Genomic DNA, 20,674 nt, shown 5'->3' with positions numbered 1-20,674 from the left:
TTTTCTTTTTTTGAGGCAGAATCTCACTCTGTCACCCAAGCTGGAGTGCAATGGCGCCATCTCGGCTCATTGCAACCTCCGCCTTCTGGGTTCAAGCAATTCTCCTGCTTTATCCTCCTGAGTAGCTGGGATTACAGGTACGCACCAACACGCCTGGCTAATTTTTGTATTTTTAGTACAGATGGGGTTTCTCCATGTTGGCCAGGCTGGTCTCAAACTCCTGACCTTGTGATCTGCCCGCCTCACACTCCCAAAGTGCTGGGATTACAGGCATGAGCCACTGTGCCCAACCCAGCCAGTCCCTTTTCAGGAGGCATTTCAAGGAATCCCTGTGCAAACTTTTGTGTATATCACAAAGTACACACCCCATATGGCAACCCGACTTCTCTCTGCAAAATGCCTAGTTAGTGGTCAAGGAAGATCTTTTTATTCCACCATGTAGAATCTCTCTACCTGAAAAGCTCTGTGAATTCCCACCCTGGGGTTTAATCACCTAGAAATAAAACAATGGTGCATAGAATTCGGAGTCAAGAGAATTCATCAGAGACACAGTACCTCTTGGGGTTCTTTTTAAAGCATCAGCACAGTTGATATCCATGGTGTTATTTCCAGCTTCCAGAAAAGCGTTCTCCCTTGTTTCATTGCACCTCTTGGTTTCATAAACTGAAAACATTAAGAAAGTCAGTCCTGTTCTCAAGTCTCATGCCTAAATAATTTGCTAAAGAACTCCCTTCTCTGAAAGACCGCCTATTGGTGATTCCATCTCTACTGTGCAATGTTGGCCACATGGCACTTTCTTCCCATCTTTGGCTGGCAGAAATGGAGTGGCCAAAATGGCCTTAGCAACACACTGGCCACAGCCCACGAGAAGAGAGAAGGGCATGCTTCCCAGAACTGGTACTCTGATAGGCAAGCTAAGCAGTTTCCACATGACACTTAATGGCACTGGAGTGCCTGGTTAGGGGGGAATGCAATCTTTATAAGCAAGAGTAGCTAAGCATTTTAAAGTTTTCCGAAAAAAATAGTCACTAGGAACAGAACTTCTGCATTTGGGAAGAATCCCTTGAGTAAACTCTATTCATCAAACCTATAAACACATTTTGTGAGATCAACCTCAACATTTTGGGGTATAACCAGAGTTTGTCTCTGAGCAAGTGAGAAAGCTGTCCTAGGGGCTATGGCAGACTGCTTATTACCTGTGATCACCATTTACTTATTCTTTGTTTGGGTCTAGAACTACTAAATTTAAGCTGAAGACAAGCCATTTTCCAGCTTCCCTTGCAGCTAGGCAGTGCCATGCAACTATTTTCAGGCCAATGGATCGAAGAACAGAATGGCATATGCTAAGGGAAACAGACATCCTTTCAACTTATTTTTTCCCCTTTTCACTGGCTGGTAAAAGGGTGTGATAGTAGAACAGCTCTCTTGTATCACAAAGTGAAGGTGAGTGATGAAGGCAGCAGAGCATGGAGCTGCCATGGTATTGCTACATCAGCCCTGACTCACTTATGCTAAAACTATTTAAAAAACAATGGTTAAGCCGCTGTTTACCATGCTTATACCACCAGATTTGGTATGTTAATTCAGACACTAAGTTCATATGGAACATTTGCCAAAATAGACTATCAATCAAGTCTCAGTGAATTCAAAAGGATTGAAATCCTACATAGTATGTGCTCAGACAACTCATCAAAGAGTATATATCACAACTATTTTTTCCTGGTAAGCAAGTGTGGCTTAACATATGTAAATCAATCAATAGGATTTATCACATTAACAGAATGAAAGATAAAAACCATCTCAATTGATGATAAAATGATCATCTCAATTGAGGTAGAAAAATTATTTGATGAAGTTCAACATCCTTTCTTAATTAAAACCCACAATAAATTAAATGAGGCCATTAACACAAGGAAACCCTAAAAAGCTACAAATATTTGGTAATTCAGCAACACACTTCTAAATAAACCATGAGTTAAATGATAAATTACATAGGAAATGTTTTAATATTTTGATCTAAATGATAATGAAAGCCCAGTATATGAAAACTTGCAGGATGCAGTTAAAGGTGTGCTTAGAGGGAAATATATAGCTCTAATTTATAGCTAAGTTTTAAGCTTTAAATGCATATATTGGGAAAGGAGAATGGTTTAAAATTAGTAATCAAATTACTAAGTCAATAAGTTAGAAAATGAAAAGCAAGTTCGACCCAAAGGAAGTAAAAGGAAAGAAATAATACGGAAAATTAAAGAAAAAGGAAGTGGAATAATAATATAAATGATCAACAAAGCCAAAAATTGATTCTTTGAAATGATTAACAGATACAGAGGTTAGGAAGAAACCGCAGTTCCTGATATAGAGTTCCTAAAACCCTTAGCATTTCCTGAGCAGTAGGAACACTAGGAAAATCTCTTGTTCTAATATTTGGTCTTGGACTCAAGTTGCTAAAATATAGCCTCTAAGACCACTGTAATTTCCTGAGTGACAGGAGCATGTGACTCAACTCAAATCCTTTGTGTTTTCTTGGTTATAGAAACATATTTTATTCTAATGTGGTGACTCTTAGCCAGCTCCTGGATAGCCTCAGGATGGGGGTGGTTGCCAAGGAAACCAATTGGGAGATTAAAGGGTTGGAACTTTCAGTTTCACCCCCATCCCAGATACAGGAAGAGGAGGGAGGCTGAATGTTGAGTTGATATCAATGGCCAATAATGTACCCAATCATGGCTAACTAATGAAGCCTCCATACAAATCCAAAGGATTTGTTAAGCTGTCTAGGAGATTCTAGATAGCTTAAAATGTGTGGGTCCTCGGGGTGGCACCCCTAAAGGGGGCTTAGAAGCTCTGCACCTCTTCTCCCATGCTTTGCCCTGTGCGTCTCTTCCATCTGGCTGTTCATCTGTATCATTTGTTTTATATATATATATATATATATAGTATTTATAAATATATATTTATATTTTAAATATTATTTTATATATATATAGAGAGAGATGGAGTCTTGCTGTCTTGCCCAGGCTTGAGTGCAATGGTGCGATCTCAGTTCATTGCAACCTCCACCTCCTGGGTTCAAGCAATTCTCCTGCCTCAGCCCCCTGGGAAGCTGGGATTACAGGCACACAACACCACGCCCAGATACTTTTTGTATTTTTTTTTTTAGTAGAGATGGGGTTTTACCATGTTGGCCAGGCTGGTCTTGAACTCCTGACCTCAGGCGATCCACTTACTTCAGCCTCCCAAAGTGCTGGGAATACAGGCATAACTCATCACACCCAGCCCATTTGTAATATATTTTTAATAAATGGATAAATGTAAGTCAAGTGCTTTCCTAAGTTAAGTGAGTCACTCTAGCAAATTACTCAAACCCAAGGAAGGGGTCATGGGACTCTAATGTATAGCCTGTCAGTCGGACGTACAGGTTACAACCTAGAACTTGAGACTGGCATTTGAGGTGAAGAACACTTTTGTGGGATTAAGCCTGCAGCCTATGGGATCTGACACTATCTTTGGTAGAGAATGTCAGATAATGTCATAATTGAGTTCTAGAACACCCAGCTGGTATCCACCGGAGAACTGTGTGGTCAGGGTGGAAAACAAGCCCACACGTATTTTGGTGACCAGAGATGAAGTATTCTGTGTTCTTGCTACTATGTGAGAGTAGAGTAGGAAAATAACCGAGGTTTTTTCTATCCTCTAGCCATGGAGGCATGGCGAATATGCTCTTAAATACTTTCCGTCATACCAAGGGAAGCTGAAAAGAAGAAGAGAGCTGGTTTATTCTCCTGTCCCTTGAATTTGCATTTTTGAAAACAGAGTCCTTCTCATGTAGAATGTTGGTGTAGAGGGTCTATGATCCTGGAAACCCACAGATTTCATCATTCAGAAACCCTGGCAAAGCCAGGACCCAGACCTCTTAATGGTCTTTACGGAGGGTGATAAAGACTCTATTCAGCCTCTCTTACCTACATCTAAGTCAGAAATTCGACCCTTTCCTGGAGAAGCAAAACTGTCATTCCAGATCTTCAACTCCACGCTCTGAATTAGTTGAGTAGCCTCTCTTGCAATGTCCTCTCTGCTTCCATTTCTTCTCAGATTTTCCTTCAAAAAAATAAAGCTAGTTAGATTGACTCTCACTGAAATGTAAGAAATAAGGAATACGCACAAGTGTTGGAGTGGGGAGCCCAGAAGGCAACAATATTTATTAAGGTGCTACAAGACGCATGTGGCATTGAGAATCTAGGTGCTTGATGTAGGTCTTTGAATGACAGCTGAGGCACTTTCCCCCTACCCTTGTATTTCTCTTTCTCTATGGACATGTGGCACCAGGAACTTCTTAATTGTGGGAGGCTGTCCCAGGCACTGTAGGATGTTGAGCTGTTTCCCTGGTCTCTATCCACCAGATGCCAGCCACACACATCACCCCTAAGGTATGACAACCAAAAGTGTCCCCAGACATTGACAGATAACCTTGGAATGGAGGACAAAATTACCTCTGGATAGAACTACCCAGCCCTAAAAATCACAGGAAGACATGTTAATGTTTGGGTAGGAGAATGACATAGTTATACACACCAGCCGTTTCCCAAATCCAGGCTTCACCCCACTCACCCAAATATCCACTTTTGTCTTTGTCCCTTGACTATTGTCCTCTGTGAAAGAAAAGATGTTATTGAAAGAGATGTGGGAGAAAATACACCCTGCTTACATCCCTTCTTCCAATCACCCTCAAGCTGAGTATTTCCCTAATACTTCCGCAGCCCATCCTAATTCCCCTCTAAGAAGCCTAAAAAGTATCACACAGTAGAATTATAAAAGAGAATTAGAATGGGGCTTCCAGTTCCATATTGAGTTGGTGCAAAAGTCATGGCAATCTTTGCTATTGAAAGTAATGGCAAAAACCGCCATTACTGTTGCACCAACCCATTACTTTAGTCAACCCTGTTTATTGAGCACCTACTCGAAACCAAGCACAATGCTGAAATATATGGATATAGGCTAGGAAAAGAAACAAAGGTGTCCCCTTGTGGAATCTGAAGTTTGGCATGAAAGTCATTAAGCAAGTTATTATGAATAAATAAAGCAATTGCAAGGGATGCTCTTAATAAATAGAACATGACATGTAGACAAAAAGATGGGAACTATAGACACTGGGGACTACTAGAGGGAGAGGGTGGGAGGCTGACGAGGGCTGAAAACCTACTGATTGGGTACTATGCCCACTACTGGGGTGATGGAAACATTCATACACCAAACCCCAGAGACACGCAATTTACCCACGCAACAAACCTGCACATATACCACACCCAAACCTAAAATAAAATAAAACAGGACTTCCCAAAATCAATCAATCAATCAATCAATCAATCAATCAATCAATAATAAATAGGACACGATGGTGTGGGAGTATATAGCAGAGGATCCCAACACATCAGGGTGACATGCAAGAAATCAGTGTTGGGAGGATGAGGCAGGAGAATGGCGTAAACCCGGGAGGCAGAGCTTGCAGTGAGCTGAGATCCAGCCACTGCACTCCAGTCCGGGCGACAGAGCGAGACTCCGTCTCAAAAAAAGAAAAAAAAAAAAAGAAATCAGTGTTAATTGACTTAATAATATAGAAGCAGTTGTCTACACATCACAGTATATAAAGTGCCTTCATATATATTATCTCATTTCAAGGAACACAGAAAGTTGTAGAAAAGGCACATACAGCATAATAACCAGCATTAACTGACTCTTCCTAGGTGCCTAGGACTGTTAAGTATTTCACATACATTAATAATGAGTAGGGGCTGGGTGCAGTGGCTCACGCCTGTAATCCTAGCACTTTGGGAGGCCAAGACGGGTGGATCATTTAAGGTCAAGAGTTCCAGACCAGTGCGGGCAACATTGTGAAACCCTGTCTCTACAAAAAATGCAAAAATTAGCCAGGTGTGGTGGCATGTGCCTGTGGTCCCAGCTACTCAGGAGGCTGAGGTTGGAGGATTGCTTGAGCCTGGGAGGCAGAGGTTGCAGTGAGCCAAGATCACACCACTGCACTCCAGCCTGGTAACAAAGTGAGACCCCATCTAAAAAATAATAATAATGAATAGGTAAAGTGTATTAATTTCCTGGGGTTGCCATAATATAGCGACACAAATTGGGTGGCTTAAAGCAATAGAAATGCATTGTCTCATAGTTCTGGAGGCCAGAAGTCCAAATCAAGGTGCCAGCAAGACCATGCTCCCTCTGAAGGCTCCAGGGAAACACCTTGCCCTGCCTCTTCCAGCCTCTGGTGGTTGCCATCAGTCTCTGACATCCCTTGCCCTTTGGTAGCATAACTCCAATCTTCACCTCTGTCTTCACATGGCCATCTTCCCTCTGTGTGTGTCTCTGTGTCCAAATACTCTTCATCTTGTAAGGACACCAATCATGTAGGATTCAGGGTCCACTTTGATCTCGTATAACTGCATCTTGACTTATTACATCTATAAATACCCTATTTCCAGATAAGATCACATTCACAGCTTCCAGGTGGAATCAATTTGGGGAGAACACTATTCAGTCCAGTAAGAAGGATTCAGAAATGGCTGCAAATAATCCCTGCCTCTTGGCATTCACATCCTTGGGTAATCCCCCCTTGACTGTGGACTGGACTCAGTGACTCATTTCTAAGGAACAGAATATAGCAAACGTGATAGGATGTCACTTCTGAGAGTGAGTTATAAAAGACTATGACTCCTGTCTTATCCATGCTCTCTTTCTGGCTATTCTAATGTGTTTGCTATAACAAAGCAAGCTGTAGAGACCCACATATCTAGAAACTAAAGGCTGCCTCCCACCAAGCACCAGAAATGAACTGAGGGTTTCAGTCCACCAGCTCTGAAGGAACTAAATTCTCCCAGCAACCTTGTGAGTAGCTTGGAAGCAGAACCTGCCCCAGTTGAGTCTCCAGATGAAACCACAGCCTGGACAAAACCTCAGTTGCAACTGTGATAGACCCAGAAGCAAAAGACCCAGCTAAGCCATGCTTAGTTCCCTAACCCAAAGAAACTATAAAACAATACATATGTGTTGTTTTAGGCCACTAAATTTGGGGGTGACTTGTTATGCAGCAACACGTAACTGACACAGTAGATACTATTAATATTACTACTCCCATTTAAAGATGAGGTATATAGAAATTAAGTCATTAACTGAAAGCCAGATGATAAGTGGAAGATTTAGCACTTAAATCCAATCTCTCTTACCCAAAACGTGAAATAATGCTGGAATTAAACAAATAAATAAATTGTGGATAGTGAGAGATGGGTTTCTCATTGTTGGAGAAGGAAGTTACAAACAAGGAAAGAGGGAAGTTTCCAACAAGCCTTGATGTTGAACTGGAACCAGAGGTATCAGTGTGAATTCATCAGATTTAGTAGATAGGTAGATAGGCATAAACATTGAATTTAAGATGAGTGAGATATGAATAAATAGAGGAATTCAGAAGAAATGTAAAGGTGCCCTTTTGGAAGCTCGGGAAACAGACCTGTATTGGACACATACATTTGGAAGCATCTATATAGAGATGGTTATTGATGCCAAGGCTTGGATGACACTATCTTGGAAAATATCATCAAAGACAACAAAGGAATGAGGGATAAGGGTTAGGATGGAGCTTTACTCTCTTACCCTGGCCTAAAATTAGAGAATCTCTCAGAGTTTCCCCCAAGTCCCCATCATTTTTCAGTGAAAATAGTATTTGGAGGTTCTTACCATAACAATCTGGATGATTATAACCTATAAAACTAGCCAGCCAGTTGAGGATAGGATGTTTTACCCAACAGCTACAGATGTAACCTCCAATTTTATTTTTACAATAAGCTTCATACTTGCACTTTGCCAGTCCGGTCTCACATTCATTAATATCTGTGAATCAAGAGAAAGTGTTGCTTTCATTTTCATAGAATTATACCATTTCCCTTGCCCATGAAATCTTTATTGCCCAACCATTGTCCATCAATGTTCTCCCTAAGTTAATTTATAAATCCAATGCAATTCCAATTTTTAAAAATCTACATGTATATTTTATGAGGTGAGAGACAAATTGTTGCTATCATGCAGGTGCAGCCAGAAAAAAACTACAAGGTGGGAGCCAGACATTAAGACAAAGTATAAAGCTGCAACTAAACAAAGAGGTACTGATGCATGCATAAATAAAAATAGACTAATGGAATAGACTAGAAGTCCAGACATAGACCCAAGTACCTATGGATCTTTAGAACATGGTAACGGTGACATATCAAATCACTAGAATAAGGATGGAATGTTGTTTTTAATGTTGCTTTTAAGTCACACCATTTGCTAAATCAATTTAACACACATAGTGCATAGCAGGGTAATAAACATAGGGTAAGTTAACACACTATTAGAAAAGCTTGGCCGGGCGCGGTGGCTCAAGCCTGTAATCCCAGCACTTTGGGAGGCCGAGACGGGCGGATCACGAGGTCAGGAGATCGAGACCATCCTGGCTAACACGGTGAAACCCCGTCTCTACTAAAAAATACAAAAAACTAGCCGGGTGAGGTGGCAGGTGCCTGTGGTCCCAGCTACTCGGGAGCCTGAGGCAGGAGAATGGCGTAAACCCAGGAGGTGGAGCTTGCCGTGAGCCGAGATCCGGCCACTGCACTCCAGCCTGGGCCACAGAGCGAGACTCCGTCTCAAAAAAAAAAAAAAAAAAAAAAAAAATAGAAAAGCTTGAGAGAGATGAGGAAGGACCACACTACTAAAATTCTGGCTTGGCCAGGCGTGGTGGCTCATGCCTGTAATCCCAGCACTTTGGGAGGCTGAGGCGGGTGGATCACATGAGATCAGGAGTTCAAGACCAGCCTGGCCAACATGGTGAAACCCTGTCTCTACTAAAATACAAAATTGCTGGGCGTTATGGTGTGTGCCTGTAATCCCAGCTACTCAGGAGGCTGAAGCAGGAGAATTGCTTGAACCCAGGAGGCGGAGGTTGCAGTGAGTTGAGATCGCGCCATTGCACTCCAGTCTGGGTGACAGAATAAGACTCTGACTCAAAAAAAAGGCCAGGCGTGGTGGCTCACACCTGTCATCCCAGCACTTTGGGAGGCTTGAAGCAGGCGGATCACAAGGTCAGGAAATCGAAACCATCCTGGCTAACACNATCCCAGCACTTTGGGAGGCTGAGGCGGGTGGATCACATGAGATCAGGAGTTCAAGACCAGCCTGGCCAACATGGTGAAACCCTGTCTCTACTAAAAATACAAAAATTGCTGGGCGTTATGGTGTGTGCCTGTAATCCCAGCTACTCAGGAGGCTGAAGCAGGAGAATTGCTTGAACCCAGGAGGCGGAGGTTGCAGTGAGTTGAGATCGCGCCATTGCACTCCAGTCTGGGTGACAGAATAAGACTCTGACTCAAAAAAAAGGCCAGGCGTGGTGGCTCACACCTGTCATCCCAGCACTTTGGGAGGCTTGAAGCAGGCGGATCACAAGGTCAGGAAATCGAAACCATCCTGGCTAACACGGTGAAACCCCGTCTCTACTAAAAACACAAAAAATTAGCCTGGCATGGTGGTGGGTGCCTGTAGTCCCAGCTACTCGGGAGGCTGAGGCAGGAGAATGGCGTGAACCTGGGAGGCGGAACTTGCAGTGAGCTGAGATTGTGCTACTGCACTCCAGCCTGGGTGACAGAGCAAGACTCCATCTCAAAAAAAAAAAAGAAAAAAAGAAAAAAAATCCTGGCTTATGCAATGTTTATGTGTCTTGCCGCTCCCAACCACATCAGCCTTCTCTGCTGAATGGACTAGAGCTGAGGCTCAAGCAAAGGTCCTACAGACAAAAGGTGCTCTGGACCACAGATTTATACTTGTGCTCTCCATCTGAAGGACTCAGGGACAAGCACACCTGGCCGACGGCTGTACTTTATCAAATAGTCTGCTGAAGAGAGACGAGTTTTGTTTGGGCTATGGGTTTATGTGTTTTGGGCAGAGGACACATGGAACAGAATAGTTATCACTAATGAGAGATTAAATTAAAACCCCATTAATATTTTTACCTTCACAGTTCTCAGAGGACTCATGAAAGTATGTCCTGCCAGACCTGGCCCAAAAGCCGTGTTCACAGGTGCAGTGGGTGCTGTTGTGGCACTTGGCATATTTAGGGCATGGAGGACAGAAAGCTGCAGAGAAACAGAATCCATTCATTCGTCTAAGAAATATTCAGTATGCATCTACCCTGTATCAATGCTGCAGTCAGAAGAATGTCATGTTGGGAATAGTTCTGTTGGCATCCTTTTGGCACCCAGACCTTTGCTGAACACAGGGGCACACAGTGCCCAACCATGTCCCACTTCTGCCACCAACACCACTTTTGCCAGATGGGTGAACCTCCAAATGCCAGCACCTGTTTTTCTTTCCTTGAGGGCTCACCCTCGCTACCAGAATTCTCTTTGTTCATCACATGGCAGGTTAACAATGCCTTTCCTCTCATAAGTGGCTCCCTTTATCAATGATTGGTAGAAGATAGTGCATTTAAAAAAAGAAAAAGAAAAAAAAAAAGCCAATTTTTGCCGGGCGCAATGGTTCACGCCTGTAATCCCAGCACTTTGGGAGGCTGAGGCAGGTGGATCACGAGGTCAGGAGATTGAGACCATCCTGGCTAACATGGTGAAACCCCGTCTCTACTGAAAAAAAAAAAAAATAGCTGGGCATGGTGGCGGGCGCCTGTAGTCCCAGCTACTCGGGAGGCTGAGGCAGGAGAATGGCGTGAACCTGGGAGGCGGAGCTTGCAGTGAGCCGAGATAGTGCCACTGCACTCCAGCCTGGGCGACAGAGCGAGACTCCATCTAAAATTTAAAAAAGCCAATTTCATTATTATTTTAAAAACAACAGAAAATAGCAAGTGTTGGTGAGAATGTAGAGAAAATGGAACCCTTGTGCACTGCTGGTAGAAATGTAAAATGATGCCATGTCTATGAGAAACAGTATGGCAATTCCTCAAAAAATTCTAAATCGAAATTACCATATGATCTTACCATATGATCCAGCAATCACACTTCTGGGAATATACTCAAAGGAATCAAAAGCAGAGTATAGAAGAGATATTTGTCCACTCATGTTCATATCAGCATTATTCATAATAGCCAAATGTTGTATGTAATCCAGGTGCCCATGAATGAATAAATGAATGAACAAAATGCGGTCCATCCACACAATAGTATGTTATTCAGCCTTTAGAAAGAAGGAAATTCTGGCCAGGCATGGTGGCTCACATGCCTGTAATCCCAGCACTTTGGGAGGCTGAGGTGGGTGGATCACCTGAGGTCAGGAGTTTGAGACCAGCCTGACCAACATGGTAAAACCTCGTCTCTACTAAATGCAAACAAACAAACAAAAAAATGAGCTGGGCATGGTGGTGCATGCCTATAATCCCAGCTACTTGGAAGGCTGAGGTAGAAGAATCGCTTGAACCCAGGAGGCTGAGGTTGCAGTGAGCCGAGATTGTACCATTGCACCCCAGCCTGGGCAACAAGAGCGAAACTTGGTCTCAAAAAAAGAAAAAAAAAAAAAAAAAGAAATGGAATTCTGACACATGCTACACCATAAATGAACCTTGGGGAATATTATGCTCCGTGAAATAAGCCAGGACAAAGCGTCAAATAATGTATGATTCCACTCCTATGAGATGCCCAGAGTCGCTGGATTCATAGACAGAAAGTAGAATGGTGGGTGCCAGGGCCTTGGGGAGGAGGAATGGGGAGTTCATGTTTCATAGACACAGAGTTTCAGTTCTGCAACTAGAAAGAACACTGTGGGTGGATGGTGGTGATGGTTGCATAGCAGTGCAAATGTTGAATGGCATTGACCTGTACCCTTGACAATGGTTAAAAAGCTACGTTTTACCACAATTTAGAACATAGTCATAATCAATAGCTTCCTTATCCATTGAGGGGTATGAGGTGCCTGCTCCATGCCACACCCAACAGCTGCCCTCAGGGATTAAACTCCAGCTGCCCACATGTAACTTGTTTGATAAAGATCCTATATGAGCTCCTCCCCTTCCTATGCCACTGCCCACTCCCAGCTGGTGCCTCCTAGGATTCCCTCCCAGAACAACGAGTTGCTCTCAGGGTCTGCTTCTGGGGGAACCCAAGCAATGGCTTGTGGTGAAGGCAAAGTATTTCCTGGAATGACTCAAGATACAGGCTTGGGGAAAGAAAGAGGAGAGTCTAGCATCCACCAGCCATGTGACCTTGAGCCAGCCACTTTTCTGGAGGACCCTTGATCAAATGGGGATAATGTCTTTGTAGGAGTGTCATGGGGATTAACTGAGATGGTATAAGTGATGTGCTTTGCTATGTAAATGCAGATGATGGTGATAATGGAGATGGGAAAACAGCTCTTGGGATCTCCAAGGAGCCAGAAGGAAGTGCCAGAGACTCCATGCTCTGTCTCTTGAAAAAAGCTCCTTCCCTTCTCTGAAGGAAGCTTCCAGATCCCAATTTCCTTTCCTCTGGCCTTTGGCTATGAATAGACTCACCTCCAGAATTCTTGGCTTCTGATCCTGGCAGAACAAGTAAGACAGTGAGACCTGGAACAGAGAGAGGAGGGGATCATTCAGACGGGGATCCCCTGGACTCTGCTTGGCTGAAGGCTGGGTGAGTTAGGGGCGACTAACCCTAACTCTTTGCCCAGTCACACGTGCAAGCTTCACCATAGCGTCTTCCAGGCAGGTTATAAACACAAGAGTCACAGATTTGGACATCATATCCTTCTAACGTATGGGAAGTGCATCTGATTGGAGCTGTGTTTCCCAATTTCAGAAAACCCAGCAGCGAATTCAGCTTCTTCTCTATGTCCTAGCACCAAAAGACCAAGTTGGCAATCTCCTTTCTATATTCAACAGTTTATTTTAATATCAGTCCGGACCTCAAACCACACACTGTTCAAGAAAAATATAAACGGAAACCCTGTAGGTCCTTTTAAATTTTCCATTAGCAACATTTTTTTTGTCTTTTGAGACAGAGTTTTGCTCTGTTGCCCAGGCTGGAGTGTAACAGCATGTTTTCAACTCACTGCAACCTCCAGCTCCCGGGTTCAAGCAATTCTCCCGCCTCAGCCTCCCGAGTAGCTGGGATTACAGGCACCTGCCACCATGCCTGGATAATTTTTGTATTTTTAGTAGAGATGGGGTTTCACCATATTGGCCAGGCTCGTCTCAAACTCATGACCTGAAGTGATTTGCACACCTCGGCCTCCCAAAGTGCTGGGATTATAGGTGTGAGCCACCACACCTGGCCATCTATTAGCCACATTTTTAAAAAGCAAAGAGAAACACTTGAAATTAATTTTGATAATATTTTTTAGTTCAATGTAGTTGAAATACATTACCATTCCAATACATAATCAATATGCAATAAATAATTCGTCCATTATTTAAATTTATATGTGTTTATTAGGTCTTTGAAATCTGGTATGCATGTTGTACAGACGGTACATGTCCGTTTGGACTAGACACATTCTGAGTGCTCAGTAGCCATGCCCGGCTGACGACAGTGTAGGTTTAATCCTTAGGAAATAGGGTTTCCTCTGAGGTACGAGGAGATTTGAATATTCATGGGGCATGAGAATCCTGGGAGTTCAGATATTTTGAAAAATGTGGAATGGATAATGATGATTTGAAGATGATCTCTTCCTGCTGCCATGTTGTTAGACTAAAGTTAAATACATACACTGGGGATGAACTCAGAAATGCAGAAAGCTTCTCCACCTATTTCTTCCTGGATTATCTAACATCACTCCCTTAAGGCAAATACGCTTGGAATGACCAGGCACTTGAAGAAGGAATTATTTTCCTATTCCTTCCGTTGCAAGGTGGCTCTGCGGGAATCATTTGCTAAAATACGGAGGCATGTGCTTCTGTGAACAATGCCAGCCCCAAGATGGTGTAAGCATGGCAAATAATACCTAGGAGATTGGGTTTGGGTCATGCTCATGGTCCATTCGAGTTATCAAAGAACAAGGCAAGGTACCTGGGCAAGACAAAGTCACCTGCTCCTGTCTCACCCATTGTATTTACTATTTTAAATATCATGCATGCTATTTTCAATATCATGCATACTGATGAAAACATTATGTTTAAAGATTTATAATATTAGGTTATCTCTTATGACATTTTGTTTTGTTTTGTTTTTGTTTCTTTTTTATTGAGACGGAGTCTTGCTCTGTCTCCCGGGCTGGAGTGCAGTGGCACGATCTCAGCTCACTGTAACCTCTGCCTCCCAGGTTCAAGCAATTCTCTTGCCTCAGCCTCCCAAGTAGCTGGGATTACAGGTGCGTGCCACCACGCCTGGCTAATTTTTGCATTTTTAGTAGAGATGGGGTTTCACCATGTTGGCCAGGCTACTCTCGAACTCCTGACCTCGTGATCTGCCCACCTCGGCCTCCCAAAGTGCTGGGATTACAGCCGTGAGCCACCACGCCTGGCTGACAGGGCCATTTTTCTGAGCCAAAACACTCAACATTAATTTTCCTGTGAATCATTTTTTTTTTTCAGAGAGAAATATCACTTGATTCCCACAGGGTAGGGGTCAGCAAACTGGACCTATGAGTTGAGATGACTTTTATATTTTTTACATAAAACATTTTAAATGGTTGAAAAAAATCAAAAGAAGAATAATACTTAATGGCCATGAAAAAGATACGAATTTTAGTTGCTTCTGTCTGTAAATAAAGTTTTATTGACACACAGCCACATCCATTCATTTCCATAAGGCCTATGGATGCTTTAGGGCTGGAACAGCTGAATTGAGTAGTTAAGGCAGAGGCCATATGGCCCACAGAACTGAAATACAAATTATCTGTCCCTTTACAGAAAAAAATGTGCCCACCCCTTACATACAGTATGGAACATCACTTACCTGTAAGGTCTCCTAACAAACCTTCCGCCCTTAAACTGCATCTGATGCCTCCTACGGAGATTTCTTTTTCTTATCTCTAAGACCCTAAAGCCCAAAGGACAGGGTGGGAAGGTCTAGGTTGTAACTTACTGAGCTATGATGCTCCAAGCATGGACCTCCTTGGTGTCAATCCATATAGCAGATATTTGAAGTGACCCTTTAGCCTACCCCAGAGGGGGTTCCTATGAATGCAGATGACATTCTTTTTCTTTCTTTCTTTCTTTTATTTTTTGAGATGGAGAGTCTCACTCTGTCACCCAGGGCTGGAGTGCAGTGGCGGAATCTTGGCTCACTGCAACCTCTGCCTTCTGGGTTCAAGCGATTCTCCTGCCTCAGCCTCCAGAGTAGCTAGGATTACGGGCATCCGACACCATGGCTGGCTAATTTTTTTTTTGTATTTTTAGTAGAGACGGGGTTTCACCGTGTTGGCCAGGCTGGTTTCGAATTCCCGACCTTAAGTGATTCACCTGCCTTGGCCTCCTAAAGTGCTAGGATTACAGGCGTGAGCCACCGTGCCTGGCCGCAGGTGACTTTCTGTCTCTCTCTGCAAGAGTGCATTTTACTGCACCCAGCTGGGGAGTAGGCCAGAAATGTGGGGACTTACACTGTCTCTTGGAGGTCCCCAGCAGGACAGCACCCCACCTACCCGCAGTGGCAACCCCCTCACTAACACGCCCTTCTGCAGCTCTTCCCCCTTCCTTGTGTGACCTCCCCACACCCTCCTTTCCTGGGATCCCCTCCCAAATAAACTACGCACACGAGTCCTTGTTTCAGTTCTGCTTTGTGGCAGCCCAGCCTGACTCGAGATGAGAGTTTCTAACAGGACAGGCACACGCAGTTAATGCTGGAGAAAATGCCAGATTTGAAGGAGCAAATCAAGTGAGGATACCAGGGGCATGAGGAGAAGGGAAAGGAGTTCTTAGTTCCACTTACCGGAGAGCAGGACCAGGAGGCACGTGCTCCCCATAGCGCTGAGATGCCGGGAACAATCTCTCTCAAGCAGGACGCGGTCAGAGTGCCTGGAATGAATACGCCCCATGAAATCCCATTTCTGATGGTCCCAAGTTCAGAAGCCACGTGGCCAACGCTTATCAAAATGTAAGGCCGAGGCAGGAGAATTGCTTGAAACCAGAAGGCAGACGTAGCAGTGAGCCGAGATCGCACCACTGCACTCCAGGCTGGGCAACCGAGCAAGACTCCATCTGGAAACCAACCAACCAACCAACCAACAAACAAACAAACAAAAAAAAAACCTTTCATCTCTCCCTCTCGTTTGACCCAATAATTCTGCCTCTGGTTAACTCTCTCAAGGAAAAGACCCTGCAAGGATGATCATAGCACATTTGGTTATAGGGAACAAGTTTATCACTCAACAAATGCTAAAAAACGGATGCATCTGATGAAATATCCGGCTGGAATTTAAAATCCTGTTCTATGGCAATCAGCAAGATCGAGAGTGGAAAACTCCACTGGACAAACTACTCACTTTTTCTTTTTTTCTTTCTTTTTTTCTTTTTTTTTTTTTTACATTGCGTCGGATTGATTTATTTTTTAATTTTTAAATTCATAATAATTGAGTATATGCTTGATGGGCTGATAATATGATTGTTTGGACTTATGTTGACATTGTGGAATATATATATATATATATATATATTTTTTTTTTTTTCTGCTCTATCGCCTAGGCTGGAGTGCAGTGGCGCGATCTCAGCTCACTGCAAGCTCCGCCTCCCGAGTTCACGCCATTCTCCTGCTTCAGCCTCCGGAGTAGCTGGGACTACAGGCTCCCGCCACCACGCCCGGCTAGTTTGTTTTGCATTTTTAGTAGAGACAGGGTTTCACCGTGTTAGCCAGGATGGTCTCGATCTCCTGACCTTGTGATCCGCCTGCCTCGGCCTCCCAAAGTGCTGTGATTACAGGCGTGAGCCACCGCGCCCAACTGACATTGTGGAATGATTAAATCAAGACAATTAACATATGCATCACCTCACATACCTATCGTTTTTCGGTATGAGAACTTTTAAAATTTATTCTTTTAGTAATTTTGAAATATATAATATAGGCCAGGCACGGCGGCTCATGCCTTTAATCCCAGCACGTTGGGAGAACAAGATGGGCAGATCACCTGAGGTCAGGAGTTAGAGACCAGCCTGGTCAACATGGTGAAACCCCGTCTCTACTAACAATACAAAAATTAGCCGGGTGTGGTGGCAGGTGCCTGTAATCTCAGCTACTGGGGAGGCTGAGGCAGGAGAATCACTTGAACCTGGGAGGTAGAGGCTGCAGTGAGCTGAGACCGTGCCACTGCCCTCTAACCTGGGTGACAGAGCAAGACTCCATCTCAAAAAATAAAAAAAGAAACAAATATGTACACTTATATGAAAGGCTACTATCTCCTCTGTTTTAGGAAAATGTTAGCATTCTATATACAATTATCTATATTTGCATGTGTGTATGGGTGTTTATATGTGTACACACAAAATCATACATACAAATGTACAAACATATAAATGCATCAAATACATGTGTATGTGTATGATAATTTTGTATTTGCATAAAATATTCCTGGAAGGTACCTAAGAAACTCAGAGCATCTGTTACATTTGAAAACAAATGTATGCGAGGCTTAACACCTAGGTGATGGGTTGATAGGTGCAGCAAACCACCATGGCACATGTTTACCTACGTAACAAACTCACACGTACTGCACATATATCCCAGGACTAAAAATAAAGTAAAATTTATTTATTTATTTATTTATTTATTTAGAGACGGAGTCTCACTCTGTTGCCCAGGCTGGAGTACAATGGCCCGATCTCGGCTCACTGCAACCTCTGCATCCCGGGTTCAAGCGATTCTCCTACCTCAGCCTCCCAAGTAGCTGGGATAACAGGCACCCCGCCACTATGACTGGCTAATTTTTTATATTTTTAGTAGAGACGGGATTTTGTCATGTTGGCTAGGCTGGCCCTCCTCGGCCTCCCAAAATGCTGGGATTACAGGCGTGAGCCACTGCACCCAGCCTAAAATAAAATAAAATATTTTTTAAAAGAGAAAGAAACTAAGTGACTGGGAAGCCGAGGCAAGGAGACTTTTCAGTTTATCCTCTTCTATCTTTTGAATTTTGAGCCAAGTGAAGGTCTTTTCTATTCAAAACATAAATCATTTCTAACAGAGAAAATAGTGGAAGTACTAGACATCACTATAAATGAGCCTTTCTGGCCGTGGCACCCAGGCTGGAGTGCAGTGGTGTGATCTCGTCTCGCTGTAACCTCCGCCTCCGGGGTTCAAGCAATTCTCCTGTCTCAGCCTCCCTAGTAGCTGGGATGACAGGCTCCCACCACTACGCTCGGCTAATTTTGTATTTTCTAAGTAGAGGCAGAGTTTCACCATATTGGTCAGGCTGGTCTCAAACTCCTGACCTCTGGTGATCCACCCGCCTGGGCCTCCCAAAGTGCTGGGATTATAGGTGTGAGCCACCAAGCCAGGCCTAAATGAGTCTTTCAAAGAAGACTTTAAGAAGCATTGTAGTAAGCATTTGCCTATGGATATCAATTTAAAATGCAGAAAGCACTCTCCTAAGGTAATGTCGGTGGCCAACTGGGGTTTAAGATAAAACCTCCAGTGCACATTAGCAAAGATGATGTGCTCTGCAGATCTGTGAAGCCTTCCAAAGGCGCTGCCAATGATGATGGAGGCACTAATGGAGAAGCTGCTTTAAGTAGTTTGCAGAAAAGTTTCACAAAATGTAAGCAGGAAGGAAAACAACAATTATGTGCAACGCAAACAATCCGATATCACCTGCAAAAAATAATGTTGTAGGAGGCTATTAGAACAACATAGGGCCGGACGCGGTGGGTCACACCTATAATCCCAGCCCTTTGGAGGGCAGAGGCGGGTGGATCACTTGAGGTCAGGAGTTTGAGACCAGCCTGACCAACATGGTGACACCCCGTCTCTACTAAAACTCAAAATTATCCGGGCATGGTGGCGAGTGCCTGTAATCCCAGCTACTTGGGAGGCTGAGACATGAGAATCACTTGAACCAGGAGGTGGAGGCTGCAGTGACCTGAGATCACACCACTACACTCCAGCCTGGGTGACAGAGCGAGACTTGTCTCAAAACAGAAAACAAAAAACAAAAAAACCCGTAGAAAGTGATTATGACGTAGCATTAGGATCAAAAGGAGGTTATATGATTCTATCATTACACATTGTATGCATGTATCAAAATATATCATATGTAACTCACACATATGTACCACTATTATGTATCAATACAAAATGTAGGTTATAAAGAAAGTATATAATATCACATGTAGGAGAATTTTAAATGTTAATAGAAGAATGTCGGTGTGAGTGATTTCAAATTTCTCTTTATTCGGCTGTAATTCTAAATTAGGTACATTGCCTTAGCAATAAAATAATAATATAATGAAGTGTTTTAATAAAAGAGGAAACAAAATTACTTTTTTTTGTTTGTTTGTTTTGAGACAGGGTCTCACTCTGTCGCCCAGACTGGAGTGCAGTGACGTAATCTCGGCTCACCACAACCTCCGCCTCCCGGGTTCAAGCGAATCTCCTGCCTCAGCCTCCCAAGCAGCTGGGATTACAGGCACCTGCCACCACACCCAGCTAATTTTGTATTTTAGTAGAGACGTTTCACCATGTTGGCCAGGCTAGTCTCGAATTCCTGACCTCAAGTGATCCACCCACCTCATTCTCCCAAAGTGTTGAGATTACAGGCATGAGTCACCGCACCCAGCCACAAAATGACTTTAACAATTGTTCTTGAGAGGTCTGCTTTGATACTCCTGCTTTGATATATTAATGCTGCTTTGATCTCTGAGTTTGGAATCTGTTGGGGTTGCCTGTGTGTTTATGTGGCAGTTCTCCCTCCATGCTTCACGCACAGTTACATACTGGCCCTACACAGTTAGATGGCTTTAGAATTTGTTGCACAGGCAAACCTGGGTTTGAATCCCAAATCTACAACTACTAGTTGAGTGGCTCTGAGGTTGTGACTTTACCTCCAAGCCTCTCATCTGCAAAACGTAGCTAAGAAAGAGCACATATTTTACATTTTCATGCTGATTCAGTGAGACGACCCTTCACATCTGCCAGCATGTGGTACGTCCTGAATAAAGCTACCTGTGAAGGAAAGAGGGAAGGATGACAATGGTGGTAGTGGTGGTGGTGGTCGTAGTGGATGTGATAGTAGTGGTCGTGATGGTAATGGTGGTGATGGCAGTGGAGATCATAATGATGGTGGAGGTAGTGATGAAGGTGGCAGTGGTGGTGATGGTCCTGATGGTGGTTATGATGGTGGACGTGATAGTAATGGTGATAGCAATGGTGGCAAAAGTGGTGGTGATGGTGATGGTGGTGATAGTGATGGTGGCAAGGGTGATGGTGGTAATCATGGTGATGGTGGTGATGGTGTCAATGGTGATGGTGGTGGTGGTAATAATGGTGACGGTAGTGATGGGAATGGTGGCAATGGTGATGGTGATGGTGGTAATAGCAGTGATGGTGGTGATGGTGATAGTGTCAATGGCAATGGTGGTGGTGGTGATAGTGTCAATGGTGATGGTGATGGTGGTAATAATGGTGATAGTGGTGATGGTGATAGTGGCAATGGTGATGGTGGTGGTGGTAATAATAGTGATGGTAGTGATGGGGATGGTGGCAATGGTGATGGTGGTGATGGTAATGGTGGTGGTGATGATGGTGGT

At 43.6% G+C, this 20,674-nt stretch overlaps 1 protein-coding gene across 1 annotated transcript in view; it reads right to left on the bottom strand.

Annotated features, from left to right (window-relative positions):
• LOC108534591 (putative adhesion G protein-coupled receptor E4P) overlaps positions 1–20,362 on the bottom strand; it is a 48,011-nt gene extending 27,649 nt beyond the window's left edge. Inside the window, exons 1-8 of the mRNA XM_017880046.1 lie at positions 20,091–20,362; positions 15,873–15,958; positions 12,521–12,571; positions 10,038–10,160; positions 7,735–7,887; positions 4,609–4,649; positions 3,963–4,098; positions 556–663 (exon numbers count right to left, since the gene is read on the bottom strand). Coding sequence (XP_017735535.1) covers positions 556–663; positions 3,963–4,098; positions 4,609–4,649; positions 7,735–7,887; positions 10,038–10,160; positions 12,521–12,571; positions 15,873–15,958; positions 20,091–20,362 — 970 coding nt within the window. The remainder of the gene's footprint in view (positions 1–555; positions 664–3,962; positions 4,099–4,608; positions 4,650–7,734; positions 7,888–10,037; positions 10,161–12,520; positions 12,572–15,872; positions 15,959–20,090) is intronic.
• Positions 20,363–20,674: the final 312 nt, after the last annotated feature.

This window comes from Rhinopithecus bieti, unplaced genomic scaffold (genome assembly GCF_001698545.2).
Source record: "Rhinopithecus bieti isolate Rb0 unplaced genomic scaffold, ASM169854v2 scaffold_10589, whole genome shotgun sequence".
Lineage (NCBI taxonomy): Eukaryota > Metazoa > Chordata > Mammalia > Primates > Cercopithecidae > Rhinopithecus > Rhinopithecus bieti.
The sequence above is the reverse complement of the archived record's forward strand: the minus strand, read 5'-3'. Positions and strand labels throughout refer to the sequence as shown.